At 31.6% G+C, this 10,716-nt stretch overlaps 2 protein-coding genes across 8 annotated transcripts; both read right to left on the bottom strand.

Annotated features, from left to right (window-relative positions):
* Positions 1–1,398: 1,398 nt before the first annotated feature.
* LOC108471242 (uncharacterized protein At5g43822) lies at positions 1,399–4,525 on the bottom strand. 7 transcript variants are annotated; one of them, XR_008270933.1, is made up of 7 exons: positions 4,143–4,525; positions 3,936–4,075; positions 3,614–3,811; positions 3,343–3,399; positions 3,181–3,249; positions 2,365–2,429; positions 1,399–1,578 (listed from the first exon to the last, which is right to left on the bottom strand). XR_008270933.1 is itself a non-coding variant. In XM_053019230.1 (6 exons), exons 1-6 carry the CDS (start codon positions 4,272–4,274, stop codon positions 1,535–1,537), a joined length of 636 nt encoding a protein of 211 aa, XP_052875190.1. In that variant the 5' UTR covers positions 4,275–4,522; the 3' UTR covers positions 1,399–1,534. The 7 variants fall into 7 exon arrangements, 6 of the variants coding, with proteins under 6 accessions (XP_052875190.1, XP_052875191.1, XP_017628356.1 ...); XM_053019230.1 differs by lacking the exon at positions 3,181–3,249 and having other exon boundaries at positions 4,143–4,522; XM_053019231.1 differs by lacking the exon at positions 3,181–3,249 and having other exon boundaries at positions 3,614–3,793; positions 4,143–4,521.
* A 607-nt stretch (positions 4,526–5,132) lies between these two features.
* LOC108472670 (transcription factor MYBS1) lies at positions 5,133–6,876 on the bottom strand. The gene is made up of 2 exons (XM_017774223.2): positions 6,125–6,876; positions 5,133–5,958 (listed from the first exon to the last, which is right to left on the bottom strand). Exons 1-2 carry the CDS (start codon positions 6,541–6,543, stop codon positions 5,490–5,492), a joined length of 888 nt encoding a protein of 295 aa, XP_017629712.1. The 5' UTR covers positions 6,544–6,876; the 3' UTR covers positions 5,133–5,489.
* Positions 6,877–10,716: the final 3,840 nt, after the last annotated feature.

Genomic DNA, 10,716 nt, shown 5'->3' with positions numbered 1-10,716 from the left:
AAAAGGGCAACAAACCGACATAAACCCTATTGAGTTATCAACAAGACTACCACTTATGAAATGGATGGTTGTGCATCAAACTTTATGAGAAAAGTGATAATACAAACTAAGCAGTTAAATAGAGTAAAGGTTATGAGAAAGATACATCTCAAACAATTTCCTAGTGTTTTTAATTATGATTTACCATTGGTTTGGCAAAGACACAAGGGTCGTTTCAAAATTCTGAAGCGGGTAAGTTGAGGAGCTTACAAACCAGAGTTAGCTACAATACTCAACCCAATGTTCAATGTGGGTGTGTCAAAGTCTTTTCATGTGGATCAAGGGATCCCAATCGAGACAAGTCACAAATAAAGCAAGTAAAAACAGTGGACTCTTGTGAACGAGATGTACAAAGGAAAGAAACTATTCGAGTTAGACGATGATAGAGATATAAGCTGAGGCAAATGTTTTGAGGGGCGAGACTACCAAACTGGGAGACTGGTTGAGAATCAGCCGAGGCATTGAAGCAATTTCAAGACAAATTAAACCAACATCATTTCAAGGATGTGACGAGGGCATCATGAGAATAGGTAGCAGAGAATGTCACAAGCTACAAATCGATGCTCATGACCATTACATAAAATCGCCTACAGAGATCAACTGAATAAATGGTGCTCATTTGACTAACTTAAACTGCCCCGTTCATGAAACATATGAAAAATCTCATCTACTTGAAAAATTGGTGGCCCAATAAAACACTCCAATAATACTAGAATTACCATGGTGAATATTTTGTAATCCTAAAAGATAAAAATTGTATAATGTTTAAATCTCTTAGAATTCTCATCTTGTAAATAGGTTTTAATCTCGATTGTCAATGTAATTTAAATTGTACCTTAGATTTGGGGGAACTCAATTGTAAATAGTAGTCTTCTACTCACTCAATTGTAATTATCCAAATTAATAGAAAGATTTTGAGAGCATTTACTCAAATACTTGGTGTTTGTTGCTTTTCTGTTCGTTCGTAGCTTCTTTGCCTTTCGAGTTGGCTTCACTTTATCCTAGTGCCTTAAAGAATTTTCTTTTGAATTCTCACTTTTCTAAAGTTAAGCTAACTTAAGTGAATTTGAAACTAAGTTTCTGCCTAAGACCGCGCGATTTGCAAGACTTAAGTTCTAGCCTCGTGACATATGCACAATTATGATTAGCAAAATACAAGAGAAGTCATACCTCAAACATAAATACATCGCTCCATAAGAAAATGGTAAACCTTAGAAGCAATTCTTTTGCAAGATTTAGTATTTTTGCAAATTATATACAATCAAATGTGAAGATATTGTTCCAACTTATGCATTAAATAGTTTCCAAATAACTAGACACGATGATCAATGATCAAACAATGATGGTCACAATTAACTCTTTATTGAAAGAAAGCTTCCAATTACCATGCTTTATATGAAGAATCAAATATTGTGATGTTCACAGCTTCAAGATTAAAAAAATTCAGTAGCAAGATACAAGTACACTACTGGCTCTATAACAGACATGCATAAAATCAACATATCTCTTCCGCAAATACGATGTCAAATATGTATTGTACTGCAAAGCGAGAATATAAGAAGCAGAAGTTAGAAACTAATATGCACAAATACAATATCATCAAACTGAAAAAATAAGAAAAACAAATAAAAATAATTTATATCACCATGGTGCAAAAGAATTCTAAAAAGGAAAAGATAGAAGTCAAACTTCCATATAGCAAACAAATCACAATAACTGCCAGTATAAAGCTAAAATTTGTGGTTATATTATTTGATTAGTTGAAGCTAGTATAGCGGCATTTGGTATAAAGTTCCAAAGAAGGCTAAATAGAAATTTGTTCCATTCAATAACGCAAGAGGATTGAGATAACTTCTAATTTGACTATAACTAATATTAATATTCAGTATCTTCAGTATCTATCAAAGGACTAAAGATTGCTATTAATGTGCAGCTGTTTCAGCAGGATCAGAGATTCTTGTTAAGCAGTCCAAATCCTTGCGGGTTCATTCTTTTTAAAGTGTACAAATCAAAGGTGGAATTATGGAAATGCTTACTTGACAAGGTTAGATACCTGATAATGATTTTATTCTAGACATGAATTTATAGGAAGTTAACTCGATAACCCAGGATATCATATAGGTAAGAACAACAGTCTCCATCTATTAGTGTCTTTCCATAATTATGATTATAAGAAATTGATTGTTACAGAAAATCAGGATAGCTAAAGGTAAGCATGACTAACTTTTCCAGAATATTACCTTCCTTTTTAGTATATTGCATTGATCAGAAAGGTAAGTAAAGCTAAAAACATAAAAAATAAGTTATGCGTTGTCCAAAATGTACCTTCCTCGTTTAATATATTGGGTTGATCAGCCAAAAGTTGGTGAAGGGCACCCAGATCACCAGAACTGCAACATCAAGAAAGATCCATAACCATTACAAATCCATGAATTATAGAATGTAGTAAAAGAAATTCCCTTTTTTTTTTAATCAAGTTTAAATAAATTTAACAAACCAGGAAGCAAGTTAACAAAAAATCATATTTTCACGTGGAAAAAGTATAACTAAGCACAATTATTAGGATAACATCAAAAAATAACATCTCCATATGTCATTGCGTGGATTAAGATTATGAACATTCATTTCATTGTAATCCTACTCATTAAAACTGAAAATGGGCAAATAAAGTCCAATTGCCAACACTATTTAAAATAGGATTCTCTCAAGTAATTGTCATCTAGTTCATCCAAATAAATTCATGTTAGCAATTTTTAGAGATTACATGAGTCAACAAAAGAAGGTTTTCAAGAAAATATTATATTTTATAATGTCAAGGTTCTCATTACAAATTTACAAAAAAAAATAAAAACTTATTACCCTAGTTCCATGAAATAAAGATAGGGAGCTTATTTTCAAGTTCAAGGTGATGTTCGAGGGCTTACATGGGTATTATTCCATGTATTACATGACAAAAAGTAGGCAAGCTAAAGACATAGGCTATAGAAACTAAGTTTAGATGAACGTAAATTTTACTTATCATACTTCTTCAATCTAAAAAACAATCATGTTTTGCGACCACCATATTCTATTGGACTCATTAAGGGTGTCCAATCATTGATGAGGGGTGCAACACAGTGGGAATGAGTTCACCATACCCACCTTATCACCCAAATGCTTTGGCAAGGTGCCCTTGCACCTTACAGGGCTGCAGTTGAACCCATATGGAGCCTTTAGCAAGAAAAAAATAAAATAAAATACAACAATAGGTCAGTTTTATTGACATTTTTTAATTGCAAAAGCAAAATAATGAGTTCTCCTTACTTGGGTTTCAAGGCAAGAGCTGAAAGTGCAGAAACCAATGATGATTTAAGAAGGTACCTAGCAAATACAAAACAATCAGTCATTTAGAATCTTGCTACCTCAGAGTTTGACCAAAAGCCAATCAAAGCAAGTTGTTCAAACCACAGACAGTGAAAAGTGCAATCATGAAAAATCTAGGGAAACATAAATAGGTCCAAACACATTCCTACTTGCAGCATATTGAAAAGAATACATTCTCGGGAAATTTTTGAAAGAGGAAACAGTTAATTACTCGTCGTGATAGATTTCATGGAGAAGTACAAGCCCATCTATGCAATTTGTAAGAGTCGGTTTTACGCCAATTCTATGTTGCAGTTGTTTCTTGTTCATCTGATTAAAGCTACCTTTTGCTAGCTGTTTACCATCATGTTGAACCTTCTCAAGGGAAAGAACAACACCGCGAAAGTCCTCCCTGAAAATCTTTTTAAAACTAAAGTTCAAACCTAAGATTTAGCCTTGTTTGTTTGCCAGCTTCAATCAATCATTCAATGAATTAATCATAGTGTCATTTATATTCTCAAAAAGCAAATAGAAACAGAGACTTAAACACTTACATTGTATTTTTCATGGAAAGTAAAATGGTTTGCAAAGAATCCATCTGCTTTTGCATCACTGCAGCTTCCATTCCTCCAACACAATTTAAACTGGCATAGTTTTTAGAGTTTTGAATAATCTGATCACCAAAACAAAAAAACTGTTTTTTGAAGGAATTAAAATAAATAAACAAAATTTGGAAGAGAGAAACAAAGGGGATAACAGACCTGTAATCTGGAAATAATGGAAGAAGCATTTCGAAAGTGGGAAATTAAGCGAGATTGAAGGTCGTCCCATTTACTCATTTCATCTTTTGCTTTCTTGAATTTCTGCTGATATTTCTTTATCATAGTCTCCATCAATTATCGAGTGAATAATGATGGATATCAGGGTGGCGGCGGCAATCGGCAAAACATTACAAGGACCAGGTGGGTTTTGGAATAAAGAAGAGAAAATGTTTGAATTAAGCGGAAGGGCTGTGACTGCAAAAAGGAAATAAAAAAATCTGAAGCTACCCATGAGTTCTGGGTCTAAAAAAATCTGAAGCTACCCATGAGTTCTGGGTCAAATTCAAAGGTAGAAATGTATCCATGGGCCACTAGTTTTTGTCTTTGGTATTCATAAATATTTTCTTTTATATATTAATAGTCCTTTTTTAGTTTTTTTTTTTTTTCACGATCTTATTTTCGAATTCACATCCTCTTATATTGAAATAACATTTATATCAATTAAGTTAATAATTTAAATTTTTAATAATTGTACGAGTCAGGAACTATTTGAAAAAATATCAATCATTTGATTTGATTATTCAACCATGTGCTTAGTGATGTGTTAAATTTAAATTTGATTTTGATTTTCTCATGTTGTCTATACATTTTAATTATATTAATTGTACCTTCATTTGCTATTTTTCTCTTATCATGCTAATTTGTTTGTGGTATTGCATATTAAATTACGCTAAGGGTTGATTGGAAAGAAAGAGGAAATTGAGAAATAATAGTTTAGGGACTAAATTAAAAGGGAGTGAAATTAGAGGCTTTATGTCTTCATTTGCCCAAGGGCCTAAAAGCCTTCCTAGACCTTTTATATGGCGGCGGCGGTGTTCATATGGGCCTCGAATTGTTGTGAAGCCGATAACTTTGTTGTTTGAAGATTCGAATGAAGTACTACTATTGGGCTACTCTAAGTTCAAGCTTCCCAAAGTTGCAGTCACTATGGAGAACAAAAGCATTGAAAGCGCTTTACTGAACCCGTAGGAATAATACAAGCCTTTAAATAAGACTGTTTTTACATTTTATCATGAGAGGAAGCCATACACAACACTTATTTGCCCAAAATAACCCATCTGGCTATTTTTTTAAAGCCAGTTTCATTGCTTCGCTTAGTGAAAAGACTCATCTGGGAAGGGGACTTTGTAGTCAAATAACAGGTGCCTTTTTTGCAGTCAGAAAAATGGATAACTACAGCAAAAAACGAAGAGTTCTCTCATCTGCTTTATTCCTTCTGCATATTTTTCATGTTCACAAAAACACAACTTGTTAGGTTACCTTTAAATCATTAATTGAATTTTGAACTTATTGGTGCATAGGAGGTGGTGCCATGGGGTAAGCAACAGGGACAATGTAAGGAGGAGGGGAATGAGGATGGTGAGCAGGAGGAAGCATAACAGGAGTTCCTACAGCAGATCCAATATGCCCTGGAGCAGCAGCAATCGGCCGCCCAACAGGCGCTCCGTACATGCCTAAACCCGGCAAATGCGGATGAGCCCTGTGCTTCACTGATTGCCCTATGACCGCTGCACCGGGTGAATTTGTGTTAGCCTGTTGGCCGGTGATAGGCGCTTGATGAGATGTATCCCCATTGTTAACACTCGTGATGTCGTGGATGCTGGACCGCCGCCGGTCTCTATTCATCGAATTTAAGCGTATAAAATACTTTTGTGCATGGCTAGCCACCTGCGTCGGAGTTCTCGATATCACAAAGTTCCTTGAAATGCTTCTCCAATCTCCTTTCCCAAACTTGTCTAAACCAAGTAGAAATAACCTGAATAACACATGTAATGTTGCTTGTCACATTACATATATCTTTATTTTCTATAAGACCCCAAATCCTAGGGCACTCAAGTCTTAATTCGAGTCACGTTCCAATACTTAAGTCAGTATTTAAGAAAAAAAAAGAAAAACAGACAAGAAGTAGTAGAGGGGAATACCTATGCTCTTCTTCAGTCCATGGGATTCCTTTCCTTCTTTCTTGGTCGGACCTCGAACTCTGTTTCCCTCCATGTCCGGTAGAATCAAGGGTTAACCCCGAAAACCCATTTCCGTAACCGGCATTGGATCTCCTATCAGAATTAGGAGCCATGGAAGGTCCATGAAAATGATCCTTAGCAGAAGAGGAAGGTTCTTCTCCTTTATAACGAGGAAGTGGGACATGACCAGCCTCTATTGCAGTAACATCCTCCACTAATAATTCATAGTGAAGCTTCAATTCCTCAAGACTTTTAGTAGGAACCGTTGAAGCAATCTTTTCCCATTGCTCTTCACATTCCTCTTTCTCTATCCAATGCATTGCTATTGCGTTTTCAAATGCCTTCTCTTCTTCCCTGCTCCAACTAACACTTCCTGCCATACTACCAATAATACCCTACAAAAGAGGTCACTCAATTTCTAAGCTCAATGTTCTCTTATGTTCAACAGCTTAGTTGCATTTGGAAAGGGTCGAAAAATAAAAATAAAATAATGGGAAATGAGAGTGTAGGATAAGGGATAGAAGTATAAAATAAATTAGGGGGAAATTAAAATATAAAATCTAAAACATAAAATGAAATTAATATGGACCACTTTGAAAGCAATTCATAAATTGTCATCTTCACTGATAGTCTATTGAAAGGAGTAGAGTCGACTTGTTTTCAAGTATCTGGACTGAGTTCAAATTCTGAAATTATCACTGTTGGAAAGATTTCTCCTAAATGCTACTACTCAAATAGAATTAGTCTCAAACAATAAAGTGAATTATGATACTTGTAGCTATAAAAAAAATTAAATTTTCATGTTCCTAATTAGAAGGTAAGAAAAATTATATAAAATTTAAAAAGAATTCATAAAATGCTTCCTTTTAATGCATTTGTAGTTATACATATTTTTTAATCTCTATTTTTCAAGAAATTTAGTCTATGTTTTTTTTAATTTAAATCTAATTAATAAATTTACGCTATATTCGAATATACGATATTTCAATATTCAATGATTGATTTAAAGAAATTAAAGGCACATTCAAATTTAATAAAAGTTAACAAAAGGTTTATCAATCAATTTTATATTAAAATTTTAAATCAGACTATTCAAGAGATTAAAAGTAGAATAGTTAAATTTAATTTTTCAAAATGTATAGGGACTGAGATGCAAAATAGCCTCTCCTTTTTACTCTAATCATAGAGGGAGCAAAATCAAGGGAGATGAGGTCCCAGAGAATCTTTCTAGAAGATTACCACCACGCGCGCATTTTGTACATTCTTCTCATAATTAAATTAAAATATGTTTTAAAGTTACATACTTTTCATAAATTTAAATTTTAGTTTTATAATTTTATTTTCAAGAATTTAATTTATTTATTTTAAAAAATTTAAACTCAAGTTTAATATTAATAATGTTAATTTTTTTGTTAAATTTGATAATGTGATATTAAAATAATAAAAAGTACTCACTCGGTAACGATACAACTAAAAATTAGTGTTATAGTGAGCCAAAATTTTTTAAAAAATTTAACAACATTAACAATTAAATTTAAACTTTAAATTTTAAAAATAAAAACAAAAATATAAAAACTAAATTTTAAATTTAAACCTATACTATTATGCCTTCTTTCCTTGTTATTTGGACTGTTTATAGAAATTTTATACCTTTTGCAGTAATAAAAATTTCAAAATTATATTTTTTATTTGAAATTTTAAACTTATTTTAATTTGGTAATTTTATATTTTCTAACTGTGCTAAATTTTCATAATACAAAAATTTGGTAATATAGAAGTAATTTTAATGTCATCTCTTCGTAAAGTAATGTAAGATTTCTCAATTATATGAAATTAACGAACAACTTATTTGAATTAATAATATTTATTTTTTAACAAAATAAATCAATTTCCATTATATTAATATATTTTTAATAAACATTAATATTTTATATCTTTAAATTACATCAGTTTCAATTATCGAAGACTTCAATTTTAATAAGTCTAATTTTTACACTTAAATTAAAAATACGTATACTTGTCATAACTTTTTAATTTCATAAGTATAATTAATTTTACAAGATGAATTTTAAATGCATTTTGAGATCTATACTATTTGAGTGGCTTATTCTAAATTTGCAAAATCAGCAAGATTAGCGTTTGGGAGATGTTGACTAGCATTGTCTGTTTGGGATCATTGCTTAGCGCTTGTGGAAAAACCACTATTTTCATTTTTCAAGATACTTCATGGAGCGGTAGTGAAATTATCAAGGAGTCATATAGTTGGGCAAAACAATACGTTTCTACTAAATGGGGCAAGACAAACGACCCACAAGGTAAGTTTCTGCCTTCTTTTTTAACTAATGACTATGTCCTTTTGAGTACAGATGGTTCCGTTCTGGATGAAGCTGGATTCACGATGACAGGGGGAATAGTACGTGATCGGGGCGGAGATTAGATTCTTGGATACAATAAATATTTGGGGAGCTATTTTGTTTTTTATGCTGAGTCGTGGAGTATTCTGGAAGGCCTATCTCAGATTGTGGAGCGAGGATATGACAGTGTATTAATTCAATCTGACTGTCTTGAAGCAGTTATAGCTATTCAAAAAGGATCTTCTGAAGGGTCCAACTCTGCATTGGTTCGAAGAATTCATCAAATACTATTGCATTTTAAACAATGGGACATCAAGCACATTTCTAGAGAGGAAAATCAGGAAGCTGACCATTTGATCAAATTGGTCCAACATAGAGATTATGGGTTATATCTGATTGTGATCTCTTTGTTAGAAGGGATGGTCTAGTTTTTCTAATTTGCTTTTATTTCTACTTTTTAACCAAAAAATATTCTATAGTAATAATATAATATTTTTAATCAAATAAATTAAATAAGATAATAACATAACTAGTAATGTATTGAGTAATTTTACATTTTGATAATCCTATTACAAAAGGTAATATTACATTCCATGAATTAAATAACCCTTTAATATATCGAGATTACCAATGAGACCTTAACATTATTGGTAAAGATCAAGGTCCTAGAATTTTGAGCGTTTAAGAATCAAGCCTTACCTTATATAAATCTTTTTCAAAGCTATTCTAATTTGATACCGAATGTATTTTGATTAATTTGAATGTGCTTTATAATGAGTAGCTTTGATTATAATTGATTTACATTTTATTATTTATATTATACTTGAAATTTTAAAAATTAATATTATTGAACTCTTAAATAAAGTTACTTTATATTTATTATTGGATTATAATATAATATAATGGGAATTTTAACTTCAACTCTGATATATCAAATAATTATTTTTTGTTTTATATTTATTTATAAAAGTACATATGAATTCTCATATGACAAAATAAAAAGAAAAGAAAAATTGAAAATAAAAACAAGAGGGGTAATAATAGTGGAGAGTCGTAAGGCGCACAGCCAAGGAAGGGCGTGGGGGCGGGAGAGAATCGGTCCAAAGTGCAATACTCTTACTTTCTTTCCGAAACGTGGCCGATTCTACATTTCTCGTTCTAAGCCCATATGCACCTCACATTATTCCTCTCTAATAGATGGCCTAATTTTAGATTTCATATTTATGAAAAATTGTTAACTTCCAATGTTGTAATTAGAGGTGCCCATGGCCAGGCCGGATTAGGTTTCGACTGGGTTTAATTAAAAATTTAAACTTATTTATTAGGCTCAACCTAAAAAATGAGTTTAAAATTTTGTCCAAGCCTAACCTGGATAAAAATGCTAAAACCCAAGCTCAACTCGGCTCGCTCATATTAATTTTTATATTATTTTATATAATTTTTACATATATATAATACATCACAAATACAAAAATATCAAAATAAATATTTCTCAATAAATTAAAAATAAATTTTAAAAATATGTAGACTTAAATAATACAAAGATAAATATAACTTAACAAGCAAATGCCTCTAAATTAATAACAAAATTAACAAATACCTTTAAAATAATAACAAAATTAACAATAAAATAAGTTTTATATAATATCTAAATAATAACAATAAAATAGTAGCAACATAATAGTAAAATGGTAGTAAAATAAGGAGAAAACAACAAAAAAACAACATTCAAGAAAAAAAAAGAGTAGATTTTTTTGTCTTTTAGTGAATTTGGGCCGGACCGGGCCCAGGTCAAAAATACATTATCCTAGGCTTGGCCTGTTTATTAAATGGGCCTTATTTTTTTGTCTAAGCCCATTTTTTAGACCTATATTTTTGCTCAAACCCTCACACATTTTGGGCAAGTCTTTGGGCCAAGCCGGGTGGGCTGATCCATAATCAAGTCTAGCTTTAATTAAGTGTTTAAAATATTAATATAATCAATTTTTTTGTCAACCTAATCAATAGTTTGGTGTTAATTGCTCACTCTAACCAAAGAATATATTTAAAACATATAAAATAAATTGTAAACACATACATAACTATTGCATAAATAACTTAAATTTTAGGGGTTAAAAAAAATCCTCCTAAATTTTATTAACGTTGTTTATTCTTCTAACGCTTTAAACTTAAATTGTTCATGCGTAGGCACACGTGTTT

Source organism: Gossypium arboreum, chromosome 9 (assembly GCF_025698485.1).
Source record: "Gossypium arboreum isolate Shixiya-1 chromosome 9, ASM2569848v2, whole genome shotgun sequence".
NCBI lineage: Eukaryota > Viridiplantae > Streptophyta > Magnoliopsida > Malvales > Malvaceae > Gossypium > Gossypium arboreum.
The sequence above is the reverse complement of the archived record's forward strand: the minus strand, read 5'-3'. Positions and strand labels throughout refer to the sequence as shown.

Coding starts and splice junctions, on each gene's coding strand:
- LOC108471242 (XM_053019230.1), bottom strand. CDS start 4,274: ATGGAGACTATGATAAAGAAATATCAGCAGAAATTCAAGAAAGCAAAA. Junction 4,076..4,142: donor CCATTATTTCCAGATTACAG/GTCTGTTATCCC, acceptor TTCAAAAAACAG/TTTTTTTGTTTTGGTGATCA. Junction 2,430..3,342: donor GCTCTTGCCTTGAAACCCAA/GTAAGGAGAACT, acceptor TTGATGTTGCAG/TTCTGGTGATCTGGGTGCCC.
- LOC108472670 (XM_017774223.2), bottom strand. CDS start 6,543: ATGGCAGGAAGTGTTAGTTGGAGCAGGGAAGAAGAGAAGGCATTTGAA. Junction 5,959..6,124: donor TGGACTGAAGAAGAGCATAG/GTATTCCCCTCT, acceptor TGTGTTATTCAG/GTTATTTCTACTTGGTTTAG.